This window comes from Thalia democratica, chromosome 2 (assembly GCF_965202585.1).
Source record: "Thalia democratica chromosome 2, ktThaDemo2.hap1.1, whole genome shotgun sequence".
In the NCBI taxonomy this organism is placed as follows: domain Eukaryota; kingdom Metazoa; phylum Chordata; class Thaliacea; order Salpida; family Salpidae; genus Thalia; species Thalia democratica.
In genome coordinates, this window is record NC_139166.1 from 30355500 (window position 1) to 30372148 (window position 16649).

General features: G+C 28.4%; 1 protein-coding gene across 1 annotated transcript; it reads left to right on the forward strand.

The window, feature by feature from the left end:
• Window positions 1-6605: 6605 nt before the first annotated feature.
• LOC145829254 (histone deacetylase 8-like) lies at window positions 6606-8034 on the forward strand. Its single transcript, XM_082936999.1, has 2 exons — window positions 6606-6832; window positions 6986-8034. The coding sequence occupies exons 1-2, from the start codon at window positions 6617-6619 to the stop codon at window positions 7862-7864; spliced, it is 1095 nt and encodes a 364-aa protein (XP_082793125.1). The 5' UTR covers window positions 6606-6616; the 3' UTR covers window positions 7865-8034.
• Window positions 8035-16649: the final 8615 nt, after the last annotated feature.

Genomic DNA, 16649 nt, shown 5'->3' on the forward strand with positions numbered 1-16649 from the left:
CATATAAATAATTTTTTTTTGTCATTATTAATTTAAAAAAAAGACATTTAAAGTAGCTTTATAGTATCTTTTCAATGATGTTATACCATTTAACACATTTGTTTACTTGAAACTTTATTTTAAACTATAAATAGACTCACAAACATGTACTTTCAAAAACTTGGAAGAAATTCATAAACCCTGGAAGAAATTTCGCAAAAATCATTGACCACTAAAACTGGAATCTTGGAAAAACCTGGAATATGACAATTTAGGCTAAAAACACCTGGATTTTTAAACAATTTTTACCTGTTTAGTATAAAATTTCAGTTTGACACCAAAAATCTAACATATAGATAAGTTGATGAATATCAACAGCAGTATACCAGACAACCTATGTCAGGTTTCACTCTTCAGCATTCATCAGGCATAGAAATAGCTGTTGATTTTTTTATTATTAAAAACCCATTTAAGGTAGCTTTACAGTACCTATTGAATGTTGTTACACTGTTTAACACAGTTTTTCACTTTAGACTTAATTTCAAACTAAAAAAAAACTTAAAAATAAATACTTACAAATGCTTAGACGAAATTTAAAAAACTTAGAAGAAATTTCTCAAAAACATGTGGCCATCCTCTGCTAATAGGAGATGAAATCTAAACTGGCAAATTTATAGAAATCACTAATAATCTATCTACTCCTACATTTTTTGAGATAAGTACCTAAAATTTCTCTTAAATAACTGAAAACTATGTAATAACAAAACTAGTCAGATAAAAACATCCAATCAAATAAGATTATTTTTCTACTAACTTTTGCATTGATTTTTATACCTTATCAAATTAAATTTATTATTTTTTGGGCTATAATTAAAAAACAATTTAAAATAGATTGTTTTATAATAGTTGGAGTCAAAACATTTTTAAGTGTTGACTTAAAACTTTGAAAGTTTATTAGATAATTAATTAAGCTTCAAAATTCAAGTCCTTGATTCAAAAAACAAAGATTGGTTAAGCTTTTTGACAATCTACAATCATTTTTTGGAATATGACCCTAATTTGTTTCATATGTTTTACAAGTCTTATTTTGTGTTTTAAACTGTAGTTTTTTAAAATATAATAAAGTTATATATGTTTTGTATATTTTGAATTTCTTTAATAAAGTGGTTTTCAAACTCCCAAAAGCTATACACAGTAAATTACTAGAAACAGTATTTTGATCACACTAGATAATTTGTTACAATGGTTTGTCACTACTAAACTTTTTTGCTATAGTTTTAATGTTTTAATTTCTAAATAAATTACTAATAAATAATTAACTTTACCACACAACCATCAAAACAGTATCCAAGATAACCTATGACCAGTTTGTTCTTATAAGGACTCATTAGGCTGGCATAGTTGCAAGAAACCGCTGTTAAGATCTCATGTGATCTTAGATCGCCTAGGGGAGTAAATCTTTTTTTTACAATTATGTCTTTTTATTGTTTAGATTGTTTTTATAGATTCAAGTAAGCTCCAAGCTAATTTGTGATATTCAAACCAATTTTTGGGATATAGATATATTAAAGTTGTAGAGTACAATAGGTTCCTTATGGGAGACTCAAACTAAAAAGCTGACAAGATTAATTCACTTAAAATCATCTTTACTTGGAATTTTTGAGGTAAAAATCTCAAGTTTCAGGAATTTTTTTTGAAATATTTAGAAAAAATATCTTGTTTTGTCAGAATTGTTAAATTTTTGACATTTTGTTTTAGTTTTGAAAATAAACAAAAAAGGATGTTGTTTTTGTTCATAATTTTTTTCTTTTGAAAACTTGTTACAAGGGGTTTTTCTAAATATTATTGAAAAAAAAGTTTTTGAAAGTTTGATGTGTTTAGTTAAAATAGTTTTTTCTGTTTTTTTCTTATATGATTTTAATTTTTTTAAATTTTTTTCTGAGATAATTTTCTAAATATTGCAAGTAGTATTCCTGAAAATTTGAGTTAGGTATCTCAAAAAACGTAGGAGGAGATATTTTTAGTGATTTCTATTTATTTGCCATTTTAGTTAGCCTCCCATAAGGAACCTTTTGTTTTCTGGCTTTGACCGGCTTTATCTCAAAAACTATTTTGAATTTTTAAAACGTGTAAAAAGCATCTTGTAGCTTAGTAAAAACTTAATAAAATAAGATCAAATTGTGAAAAAGTGTTTTACTCCATCTATGCCCTTAAAAAGCAATTAAAAATTAAAATTTATATAGAAATTTTTAAATAATTTTTTTTTTAAAGACAGTTTTTTTAAGCATTATTTTATATTTAAAGTTATTACATATTTTAATTGGCAGCACACTAGTTTTAAAAACAGTTTACATGTTGTTTAAATTTTTGTGTCTAGCTAGATCCACACTTAGGAAACACTAATTTAGTTTACCACTACTATATATATATGATAATTTATACCCTATCTCAGTTTAAAAAATTGGGTTTGTAGCTGTACAGCTATAAAGAATATTTTATGCTTGAAGTTTACAATTTTGTTCACATTGGTTAAATTAAAATTAGTACAAGTTAGATAAGAAAGTTTTGCTGTTACCCTTTTACCTTTCTTGAAAAGAAATTAACTTTTTTTTTTTTTGCATTTAAAACTGTTATTTTATATCTTGTTGTGTTTACTATATATGGTGTAAATAATACAACTGCTGAACAAATATATTTACTGTTAACATTTTAAAATTAAATTATTAGACTGGTTTTTTATAAAGTTAGATTCTACACCATTACCAGCAAAACTATAGATGCAAAGACAACAACGGTTGCCCTCAACTTCAACTGATGGGTCTACATCATTGAATTTACTTCTGATTATAGTAATGATGATGTAACCAACAACAATCAACTGAAATGAAGAAAGTTTTCATCTACAGTCTGAAGAGGTTAAAGATACTAATTTAAGCAAAAAAAAAAAACATATAAGGTTGTGTTTGTCATATTATGCCCTAGATATCCTCACTAAAAGCATAACAAGTGGGATTTTTCAACAAACATTCTTTGTATTTTTTTAAACAAGTCAGTATAGTAATGAAGACACAAAAAAATTGATGCATTGTAGTTGATGTGTAGTGCTTATAAAAATTGCCTAGTTAGGTTAGGTGGCGTTTTTGTTTCAGTTGAAGACAGTAGTGTTGACATAAAAAATATTGACAAAGTTTCAAGATCACTAATTAGTAGATGTGTTAAACTTTGTTTTAAGCAAGAATCATCATTAAATCCTAACTAAGTGAATACTAATGAACTTGGTGAAGTAAAAGTTATAATTCCCTTTGCTGGATCAAAGTTTCCAGAAATAAAAGTTCCTCATGCAGCTATCTATGTAAAACTCAATGAATGCTGACAGCCAAAAAGAAGTATTTTACAAGTATTATCCAGAAGTTGCTAACTCTGAAATGTTGTTCAATTCATGGCATGTATCTCACTATTTTTTGAAATTCTCATGCACAGCTTTAGAGGCAATGCTGTAAATTTTAAGTTAAAAGTTTCTGGTCAAACTATTTACTGCCTGTTTAACTACAACAAAAATTCTAATTGTTTGTTAGTTTTGTGTTTTCCATCAATTAATTTTTGTTTAGATGTGTCAAAGAAAAGTTTAAATGACTTTGTTGACATAATAGATTTTATGTATTGCAGTCTATACAATGCTTTTTTAGATCCTAAAAATAAGTCAATGGTTGACTATATCACTAAAAGATTTTTTTTGGTCCACTCAAAAATATAAAGCCTTAGATTTAAAAACTTTATTTATTCTTGAGTACAAACAGTAAAAACTAACTCAGAAGAACGAGTTTGAGATGCTTGTTGTTTGAGTTTACTTCAAATGACTTTTTACTTAGATAATAGTTCTCTTATAGCCACAAGAGGACTTTTTTCAGTTGATTGCTCTTGCTTGCTTTACAAAAGGCACTTACTTGCAAGTCAAATGCCATCTGAAAATGTGCATAAAACTTATCTGTTTTGTTATAATCATGCACTTTCTAAGCAACAAGGGGTGGAGAGAGATTTTTTCTACAAGTCAGAAAAAAGTTAAAAATAAACAATGTTTTACAGACAGACTTAACACTTTTGATGCAAAAAACAAAATGAAAAAGTTTCTTCTAGTAGTTCATGAATTGTAAGCATGTCACCTACAACAGTTACAGTATGCCAAAACCACCATCTCATACTGTTGACATTGCTTAATCATTGCTGCTTGAGTTTAACAAAAAGTATTCTTAATCAGGTGAAGCAAGCTTTTAACTTAAAAGTTCAAAAAAAGCTTTTGCCGGTAAACACAAAAAAGTATAATAGTGTTTAAGTGTTCATATTTTACCTGATCACTTTCACAATCTTCTTTTAAGCTTCTTTTGTTTATGAAATTTTCCAAAAATAAGTATTAAAACAGTAAAGAATATTTTATATGTAATGCCAAGAAAAATTTATTTAAAATTTTTAGTTTTGCTCACAAGAGTCTTTGGATGAACATACTTTAACTAATATTGACACAAAATCCAAGAACAAATATGTCACTTTTGGACAAATCAACAATTTGTGTAGATATGTTTATTAAAATTTATCTTCTAAAACACACACAGCTCTGACTGTTTTTTATTTAAAAGAGTTTGACAGTGACCTTCAAAATAAAATGTCAACATAGTTCAACTTATATTTTTTACTGTTTAAACGAAAATTTTTGATAAACAAGAACTGTGAAGAGCAAGGGAGTTAATTTCAAATTCATCACCAATCACAGAATTTCAAATTTAACATAGCTGCAAGAATAATTAATTTAAATTTTTGATTTTGCGCTATAAAAAAACTGTCCACAACAACACATGTTTGACATGGAATTTAGACTAATTAGCCAACAAGAAGTTTAATTAGAAGAAAATAAATAAAAAAATTTTGTTCAATATTTAATTTTGTTGTTATATGCTTAAGTTATTTCACACTGTGATACATACATAATTTATTTTTTTAGTTCATTGTAAGGTAACAATTATTGGTTTATTACAACAAATGTTTTTTACTGTTGGAAGGAGTTTTCTGTAATTTTTTTTTGTAGCATTTTCTAAATAAAATATTATAATGATACAGCATTAAAGTTTTATTTATTATGTATTACAAATGGTTTTATTCTGCAGTATTGGCTCTTTTTTATTCTATATAAGTTTGGATATATTAAATCTTTTATATATAAGTATACAGAACAAATCAGTTTTTTAAATGTACATATTTTATTTTTAATTTATTATGTTTTAATCAGTGTTTATATTTTCATTATATATTTGTCATTTAAACCAGAGTGAAACTGAGCTTATTGTTATTAAGTTATTCAAGTTTTGAATATGAATAATGTTATAGTTTTTAAGTTATCAAGCTTGTTTTTAAACTTTTAGATTAACCAGTTGTTTTCAAGCTTTTGAACTTTCCATAAACAATAACTTAATAAAAAAACAACAACTTTAGTGCATATAATAGATCACTAATTATGCATTAAAAATATAAAAAACAGTTCAATTGTTTTTGTTAGTATTGTATATGTAGACTGATTATGAGTTTAAAAAATGAGAAATATATATATATTGTCTTGAAGGAATTTGTAACATAATGGTTTTGTGACTTAATATTTTTTTATGCTAACATTTTTTGAATCCTCAATTTAAGCGAAATTGGTTTTGAAAACTTACTTTAGTTTTATACTTTTAAGATATTGTACATGTAAATTTGTATAAACAAATTGACCCTTTTTTTTCTTCTACAGTTTTCAAATAAAACTATGATAAAAAAACTTTGGATTTGTAAAACTGTTTTTTTGTATATTACAACCTAATAAAGGATTCTATAAGGTCGATTAACAATATTCCTTAATACAATATTTTTCGAAAATTAAAGAACTTAGCATAGTAAACACTATAAAATATGAAAACACTGAATTATTAGTTAAATGTACAAGTTATTAGAAACAAATGTTTTATTTGTTGTAAAGTTTAATTATTAGAATAAATAAGAACTACATTTGTACTTGTGAAGTCCTAGCGACTAAAACCATTTAAAAAAGAATACAAAAGTATTTTGAAAGGTTTTTTTATAAAAAAAAATCCTATGCACTTTTTGAAAAACAACACTCTAATAAATTGTTTATTTCGACTTAATACTCTATGATTTTTGCTTGAAGATTTTTTAATTAGCAACTCGACTTATACTTTCACTAATTCAAACTACTTGTAGTTTAAAATTATACCTCATTAGAGTGTAAGTTTGTTTTCACATAATATGTTGTTTTTGGTAGATTGTGAATTTAATTAATTTACTGCAGTAGTTGATTCTGTCCTTGATTTTTTTACTGTAAAACTTTGAATAAAAAATTCTTAGTTATTTATGTTGAGTACGTACTTCCTTTAAAAAATAAACTTTTATAAGTTTTGAGTAATAACAAATTATTTTATTTCTCTTTATTTCCTTAAAAAGGTGCTTTAATTGCATTCGCTTTTATGACTTCCTGTAAAACATTTACAACTATCAAAGAAGTCTCCTTGCAACTTTTGTCCTTACTAATGACAGGTTCTTGAATTAGCGATAAGAAATAAACACTCTTTATAGTCATATATAAACTCATGCAAAAATGACGAAGAAAGCATGCTACATTTACAACGACGCGTACGTTTTGAAGAGTGACGATTTCATACCGACAACAAATAGGAACCACATGGTCCACACATTGATACAATCGTGCCAACTATTCAAACACATAACACCTGTTCGACCTCGCCTCGCCTCGTATGAAGACCTTTCCGCGTTCCACTCCAAACAGTACCTCGACTACATTATCAACAATGAGGTTTTATGTTATTTTGTGGTCTACCATGTTATTATAGCACCGCAGGTCGCAGAATGTTGCATGAACTTTTGTTGATGGTCAATTTAATGCTAACATGTAAAAGCACCCATATGCTGAAAAATATTTTTGTTAACTGCTTGTTCTTGTTTGCAGGAAAAGGAGGAAGATGGGGATCTGAAGTACGGGTTTGGGTACGACTGCTCGCTGAGGAAGGGTACGTTCGAGTACTGCCGCAACATCGCCGGTGGAAGCCTCACTGCCGCCTCCCTCCTATGTCAGGGAAAGTACCAGGTTGCGGTCCACTGGATGGGGGGTTGGCACCACGCCCACAAAGATCGCGCCTCGGGTTACTGCTATATTAACGACATAGTCTTGTCCATCCTGCGCCTCTCCCACAACTTCAAACGCGTTCTGTACATCGACGTCGACGTTCACCATGGCGACGGGGTGGAGAGGGCGTTTGCTGCCACCGACCGCGTCCTCACATTTTCCGCCCACCACGCTACGCCAGGGTTTTTCCCCGGAACAGGGAACGTGGAGGACGTGGGAGTGGGCAGGGGCAAGTTTTACTCGGTCAACTTGCCGTTGAAGGAAGGGGCGAGCGACGGCGTGTACAAGGCAATAGTGAAGAAAGCGCTGCTGGTTGTCAGGGAGAAGTTCCGCCCGGACGCCGTGGTCTTCCAGGCGGGTTGCGACGGTTTGAACGGGGACCCCATGAAAGTTTTGAACCTCACCCCGAACAGTTTGATATCGGTGCTGAAGTTCGTTTTAAAGTGGGAAATCCCCACGTTGGTGCTCGGCGGCGGGGGCTACCACGAAGCGAACGCGGCCAAGTGCTGGTGCCGGATGACCGCCGCCGTCGCCGACGTGGAATTGGAGGGGGAAATACCGGAACATGAGTATTTCGCCGAGTACGGGCCGGCATTCGAGTTTGAGCACGAGGAATCAGGTAGGAAGGATCTGAACACATTCGCCTACTTGGAAGAAATTATCGCAAAAATAAAAAATAAATTGAGCAATATTCAGAAATAGTTTGAAATATTATAGTTTTAATACTAAATTTATACTTTTAGATAAATTTTTCTATCTGAATATTTTACATTTAAAAATTTATATTTTAAACTTTACAGCTATATTGTTATCAATTGTTTCTTAAGTGACATAAAAAGTTATATATATTTTTTCCTATTGCTTGAACACATTAGCCAGATATAATATAATATAAAGTATTTTATCATAAATCAAATAAATCTTTTTTGATACTGTCTTTTTTAGAAAATATATTATATAAAACAAAAAGATAGTTTGTTAAAGTGCTAACATAAGATTGACGCTGGATTTTACCGTCCTTAAAATTTTGAGTGCTTGGTTTTAAAGATAAAATACTAAACTAAAAAAGTATTAATTTTTTATGATATGAGTTTTTTTAAATCTAGATGATAGTTTTAATAATACAAGTTTCCAATAAAATAGTTTTAAGTTGTTCAAGTTTTTCTGATTGCTTATTTTAAATGAATCGAAACAATTTTATAATATTTTGTCCTTTTATTATGTTTTGTTGCTTTTGTTAGTCAAACTTTGTTTTTTTTATTAACTTATTTTATTAATAAATTCTACCTCAATGAAGTAAGTATTATTTAGTTATTAAACAAATAGTCCAAAATTTTTAAATTTTATAAACTAATGAAGGTAGTTAGTTGTTATCTGCTTCTGTTTTAATCTATAAAGATGCTTAAAGCTTCAAAATATTTTTATTGCTGATTTAATATTTTATATTCAGCTATAGATATTGTTGGACATCGACGTAAAAATTTGATTATTTTCGCTTCGATAGTCCAAATGTCGAATTTATACATAATTTAAATTAAAAATTGTTTTCTTTTAATAATAACTCTTAAACTAGGGGTGGGCAACATACGGCCCGCGGGCCGGATCCGGCCCGCGAAGTGAAAATGACCGGCCCCCAAACCTTTTTAAAATTTAAATGGAATCCGGCCCGCGGACAAAATTGATCCGGCCCGCGAGTAGATGATCCGGCCCGCTAAGCATTTTCAATTTTATATGAAATCCAGCCAACCAATGTAAATATTACAAAGTTTGTACAAAACCTTTTTAGAATTATTTTAATAAACCAAAAATGTAAGACTTTGACCCTGAAAACATTTGTAAAATTAACTTTTTATTTTTGTGGTGATAAAAACACTCTTTTGTTTAAGTACCTTTTTCTGTTTCGAGTCAGTTGAAGTAATCCTTTCTCAAATTATCCAAAAACAATTGTGTGCTAAACTAACTTTGATGATCTTACCTACCATAATAACTTTTAAAAAATGGACGTGTTAAAAATTGCTGTCTTTTTTAACCAAGATGATTTAAAGTCCAAAAAACCCAGATGTGTAGTTGTTTTTATACTTGCTTAGAAAAGTAAAAAAAAATCTTTTTAAACATTGACAATTATTTAAAGTTAAACTGCTCAACATTAAATTTTAGTGAAATATTTTAAGTTGAGACTACAAACTGCACTCTTTTCTGCTATTAGTTTTTTTATCAATGACTTTTTGATTAACTTTATGGTTAAGTTTAGTGATGACCAATTGATGACAATAGTTTCACTTGATAATGAGTTTGGTCGTCGTTTTGCAGACTTAAATATGAGAATTTCATATTGTGTAATCATAGTTGACGTTTGACACCGAAAATGCACCTAGTAATATACAGTTAGAACTGCTAAACTTAAATGTGACAGTTCACTAAAAAAAAGTTCAAACCTTAAAATTTTGACAGATTTTATGCCCTTAGTAACAAGTCAAAGTTTATTAATTTAAAAAATATGGCAATGAAATTACTTGTTATATTTGCGAACAAACATTCTCAACTATGTATATAAACAAAAGTTAGCTGCGTTCAAATCTTACTGATACCAATCTGCAGTTTTTACTGAGATTATCTACTTCTTGTATACTTCCAGATTTTAAACAACTTGTTAAAAACTTTGATGATCCACAAATGTCTTATTGACTTCTTTTTAGTGTAATTATTTTTCCTAAACTCTTTAAACTTTACATTTAATATATAATATGACAGTTTTATATGTTAGTATTTCGTTTAGTACTATTTTCATTAGTGAAACTGATCTTAGTCTAATAGTCTATTTAATTGTTATAGTTATCATATTTAGTGTTAATTAATCTCTTTTTATTTTAGTATTTCGTTATTTTATGTTAGTACTTTTATAAAAGTATTTTAGATAATTTGTTTGATAATGTTATTTTTAGAGTACAGAACTTAGTTAAGTTTCATAAGTTGATCAATTTGTTTGATATTTTGAAAGTATAAGTACTAGAATTTTAAGTCAAAGTAATTTTTTATCTAGTTTTAACTGTTTTTTTAAATATTTTGATATGAAAATTTAAATCAAGCATATAATATCGCTGCTTTTAGTAGATTTTTAGATAGATTTTTATGTCTTATTGAACGACCCAAAGTTTGTCAACTTCAAAGTATGATCATGAACCTAGTTGTTTTGTTTGAGACTTCATACATTTGAAAACAAACATTTCCGACCATTAACATTAACAAGGATAAGCTAATCTCAAACCTAATCGGTATTTCAGTGCACTTGCAGATTTTCCCAAACCGTCATGCAACTAGATTTAAACAGCTGTGATACATGAATAACCTTAAGTGTTTCATCGAGATCTTTTAGTTTTACTTTTTTGCTTTTTATGGTAAAACTGTTTATTATATCAGAATTATTTGTTGTTTGGTTTCTTTTATACGTGAAAAATATGTGATGAATCTTTATTAGTTTGTTCAAATTAAAAGTTAGTAGTTTAATTTTGTAATGTTAGTTAACTTCTGAATAATATTATTAATGAAAACTCCAGCCAAGGATTGCCTAAATTATATAATTTAGAATAATTAACAATTTTTTAATGTTTTAGCTTGAAATATTAGGCTCGAGTATTTTTTAGTGAATAAATTATTGTTTTTATAAGACTAATTAGTATTAATTCGACCCAGAGTTATAATAAATATATATTTATGAATACTTTATAATTATTAAAACAAAATTTCATATTTGAGAACCTTGGTAATTAATATATAGATTCAAAATTCTTAAATACACGATAAACTAGCATCCGGTCGGATCCAAATCTTTTTCAAATAAGCATACGTTCGGATCCGGATCTTTGTCTAAAATTAGTATTTAGCCGGATCAGGATAAAATTTTAAAATTAGGATCCAGATCTAAAAATACATCCAGCTGAATCCGGTAAATCACTAACTCGAAATGCTCCGGCCCGCTGAGGACTTTTTTTTTTGGATCCGGCCCGTCAACTATTTACGTTGCCCACCCCTATCTTAAACGATAAAAAAAAACTTTGGCTTTTAAAAGCATTGTTTCAAACAAATAATAACAACCGCTAGTTGACGCATTTTGCTTAATTTAAAGTAAAAACATTTATCAATTACGCCATGTATCATGCTTCATTCATTATGCAATGATCTTGCTTTGGTCATGCGGAAATTGTTATGCAATCTAGATGTAAACAAGCAGCCAAGCGAACGAGAGAGCAAGTCTTACCGACTTCGTGCCAAAAAAAAGCAACGTCACTTGGCGCTTTGTATTTTTCTTTATCGCTTCTTAGTTTTTATATGTACTTTAGCAACGTCGACGGGGCGTACAGCTAGATTTAAGTTGTTAACGTGTCATAAAGTAATAAGTTTACGACAGTTAATTATCTAATATTATATCTCTCGGGGCGCATAACTCAATTTGAGTTTTTATTTTTGTCTCGCATCAAATTAATATTCTTATCTTTCATTTCTATGTTTCAACATGGTACTTTTGTCTCGCGCGCTCTAGATACGGTATCAACGAGGAAGCATAAGTCCCCGCGTCCTGAACCAGCAAATAGTACAAGCAACCATCCGTCACAGCACAACTAGAGTCGTGAACTGCAAGAAGCATTCTACTTTTGCTAAACTATTTTTGTTTGCGTTTCTTATTTTCCTGTATAATAAATAAGATATTTTTTAGACTACATTTATTTTAATTGTTTAAGCAAAATAAAAAAGGGTGTTCGCTCTTGAACCACCTCCCACTCGGTCGCACACCGAGAGATCAACTGAAAATAAAGATAGCCCCGAAGCTATTGTTACAGAGGCGTACAACATACAATTGGAGACGCAATTAGCTCGGAGAGCATCAATATACATAGACATTTTCTGTGAACACTATTTTAAATCCTTAGTAGAAGTTAGTAGATAGAGTCAGATAAATTATCTAGGTTTGAATTGATTTCATGGTTTGTATTGATATAATCTACCCTATTAGTTGTCTTACTAGTTTTGAAAATCCTAATATTTTTTGTTTGTTTTGAAGCAGTACAAAATTAGTAATGAAGACTAAAATGTTTGTAAAATATTAAAGATCTAAGTATTTAAATTAAATTAAAAAACAGGTTATAAGCTACAAACTAGTGCATTTTACATAACTTGTAAATAGAATTAAAGAAATATTTTATAAAATAAAACCAGAACACTTTTAACGACTAATTTTCCACTTTTAATGGGTGTAGTTGTTATTTAATTATGTCTTAACAAAATCGGTTGTAACTTTACGGAAAATTATTTATTACTTTTAAAAATGTTTTGTAATTTTTAGTGCTTTACCAAGAAGTTATACAGAAAGTATTTGGTGGTAGAAAATGTCTCAAATATAAAAAAGATATTATAAACAATATAAAATATGTTTCTAAAATTATTTTTTCTTCCATTGCTAGTTATTCCTCCCTCATACGTAAAACCTCACTATCAATATGTTTATTGAACAATAAAAAAAACCGCTCAAAAAGTTTCGTCAGAGGATTTTGTGTACTAAGGAACCTTTTGGTTATCGAGTCGTTCACCACAGGATCAATCTACCGGATCAAGATCTGTTTTTTAATTTAAGATCCGGCTGGTTCCGGATCCTAATTGTTTTAGGTAGTTTCAATAGAGAACAAACTTATAAAATTTAATTATTATAATATGTACCATTAACTAATTAGTACAAATTGTTTAATACAAGTATTAGTTACAAAAAACACAATGTTATTGTCTAAATATTGTATATTAACACTAGAAAAAGGAACGTTGTAAAAAAAAACTACTTGTATGAAATCTCAGTTTATATGTTAAACGACTACTTATACGACTAAACTTGAATTTTGAAACTTGTATGACGTAAAACAAAAAGAAACTATATGTAAAAATGCTTTAAAAAATAATGAACTTTATTTATTTTAATTATGTTAAGCTTTACATTATACTTTTATTTATAAAAGTTCGAACTATAAGATGAACAATAACTTCTTTAGCAACTGTTTAAGTTTACAGATATAAAACTAAGTAATTTAGAAAATAAAATTTACTCCTATCAACGCCATTAAGCTACAAAAAAAACTGTTATTGTTTTTTCAAGTTGTTATGAAAATATAAGTTTTTCACCAGTTTTTGAAAGCAATCGATTTCGCTTTTTTTCGTTCAAGTTACCAGCTTCTGAAAATAACCCTTTAGAATAAACAGAAGATGGTATGGCCGAAAGATACCTTTTTGCAAACCTGGCAAGATGTGTGTATTTTTCTTGCTTGAGTTCCACCAAGACAAGACTTCAGCTTCTTTAACTTCTTCAACAGATAACTTTTTTTCAGTCAAAAAAACTTGATTTCTGTCCCAATCTCTTAATCATCTGAATCTTATTGCTTACTTTCGTGAGTGTTTGCACTTGTTTCCAGTTTAAATGTAGAATAGAAAGACAAAAAATTTTGGGAACAAAATTTTTAGTAGTTGAGCTTTAGGTTTATTAGGCGGTACTAGAGGAACCTGACCACTTTGAACAGTCTCAAGACAATTATAATTTTTTACTTCTGATTTCAGTAGCCTTACAACCTTTAGTTTGAAATTAGCAGGGAAAACGTCAAGTCGGTACCGTGGATCAACAGCTGTTGTGAGTAAAAACAAGTCGTTATCATGAAGGTTTATTCGTGTGCTGTTATCAGTAGCATAAAACATTCTTTCAAAAGCCTCTTTTATATTTTCTGCCAAGGTTGCTAAGGTTCTAGAATTACTTTGACCTGGTGGACTATAAGTTTTATGATTAAAAACTTTTTTGGTACTTCTGCATACGGGATTACACTTAACAGTAATACATTGTTTTTACTGCACTGCTGCGTTACTATGTAAAAGGGTCCGAGCAGCTCATTAATTAATAATTTAACAAGTTGATAAATTTAATGTAACTTTTTTTTCTTAAAATCTACGTTAAGTTTATATATTTTAGTCGCTTTAAATGTAATTTTTACTTTATTAAAACCACATTAAAAGTATAATGCATACATATTATAAGAATGGCTTTTAAAACGAAAATTTAAGAACTAGCTAAAGTTAAATATTATTTTCTTTTTTATTGTATAAGATTTCGACTTAGTTTTAAAAAACAACATAAATGCCCTATATAACTTAGGTTTAAACTTATTTATTTAGTGCTTTTGTCTAAAATTTAAACTTATTGTTCTAAAAAATGGCTGTATGCTTCTTACTAAGACCAAATAAAGTACTAAATCAAAAATCTTAATAACTAAATTTTTTTTCAAAGTTTAGAAAGCTAAAGTTTTGTTTAAAATGTTTGTAAGATACTGCTATAAATTTAATTAAATATTTATATAATACTTAAAGTTCTATGTAATTTTAAACTTAGTGACTTATTTGTGAGCCTAAAAATACTAAAAAAAAAATTCTAAATTTTATGCAGTTTATTAATCTCTTAATGTTTATGATGTACATTCTACTAAGTAAAATCAAAAACGTTTAAATCAGAAAAGGTAATAATTTACGTGAACAAAGATATACATGACTGACGTTGCTCTTATTTTCACCATAACAGGGTTTCAATGACCTAATATATCCATATAGTTTTATGACCTGTAATAATGATTTTTTAAAACTGATCATAAGTAAAGTCAATAAAAAATGCAGAGAATATTTATTGTAAGTTAAGTCGCATACAACCTTAAAATTCTAATAAACAATACTTTCCTTAAATGTTTAAATATAATTAAATCAAAGTTCTATTCGATAGATAAAGATAAAGAAGTTGTATCAAAAGTTGTGTCAAAAGTTGTATCAAAATATTTTAATACATACACCGAAGTAAAATATTTTAAATAAAAGCAACGACAACTGAAGCTGAAATTCGTAATCTGGTTGAATGTCCAAAAATCGTAAAGAAGTTTAAAGAAAAGCTGATAAGGTTTGTTAAAGTAAAAGATACACTGAAACCTCTTAAAGCTGATATACTTGGTTTAAAACATGGTCATAAAGAAAAAAAGTAAAAAATTGAAAAAGGTAATATCAAATTACACAATTGAGAGACTTAAATTGACACTTTCAAAGAAGTATTTCTACTATCTTTTTTTTTTTAAATAGTGTAATGTTTATACTTATTTTGTATATTATATTATACTTTGGTATACTTTTTTTATAAAAATCTACTTGTTAGAAATAAACTTACTAAAAAAATATATAAAAAGTCAAAGTAAGCCTCATTAAGCTAAGGCTTGGATTTCAATGTAACGTGAGGCAAGCTCAAGTTAAAATAAAGTCTTGATCACACAACTTAGATCATCAGACCACACCTCTTGGTAGACTGAGACTACTGAAAGCTTGTATGTCTACGTCGAAAAGCAAGATAGTTGTTTGAAAACTAAAAACTTAAGAAATTTTTATTTTTTAAAAATCTTTTTAGTTTTACAAAAACGGAAATACTCTTGAAAGTTTTTCTTACAAAAACCAAAAAAAAAGTTTTGTGTTCAATATTAAAAAAAATCTGAAACACTTTTTGTAGGTTCTAAGTGTTATCTACTCTGGCTTGAGAAGAAAATAAGGAGAGATCTTTTTACTTTTTAAAGTTTTATGAAATCCATTCAATGTTTGTACAGAAGTGCAAAGTTTAAGAATGGTCTAGGTTTGACATGATAGTATTTGATAAGACAGTTTGAAAGCCAAAGAGTTTAAAAATCAGTTCTTAAGAACTACTTTAATAAATTTGTTATAAATTAATGTATTGGTGTCGGTATGAACTTAATTATGCTGTAAAAGACTGAAAACATAATAATAAGTAATGTAAAAATTTTTATCAGTCTTGATGTTAATAAAATTTATTAATTTTTCGTTCAATATTTTTTGTTATACTCTATTAACTCTATTATGTTATTCTTTCCATTAACAACCCGGTTGAAGTGTGTTGATTCGTTAACACACAGAAACATATGTTGGTCCAATAAAGGAAGATTACTGTACAATTTGTTTTTATTTATATTCCAGTGAAGTTACTTCACTAGGATCTTTTGTTAGCAAACGATTAAACCTATATTTTTGAACAGTTAGCTGAATAAAAATGCTTCTATTCATCGATTTAGAGAAAAAATATGCCAATAAAGTGCAAGTTTAAAATTTAAATTGTAATATTCATAATATATTTGAAACAAGAAAGAAAGATAAATGTGATTGCTCACAACTATGGTCAATGGATTGGTGTGGAGAAAAACCTTTCGGTCATCTAACCTCACACCATAAAAAGAGAAAAGGTCTATAAATGTTCTATTCATACAATATATATCAAAACTAGATATTTTTGGGCTTGAAATGAAGAGTAAAAAACAGTGATCTACCGGATGAAAATATTATTCGAATACGGGTCTTAAATTTGTGGATTCGGTAGATCTATAGACTTTTTATACCTAAGTTATAATTCTATTGCTTAAAAAACTCAAAA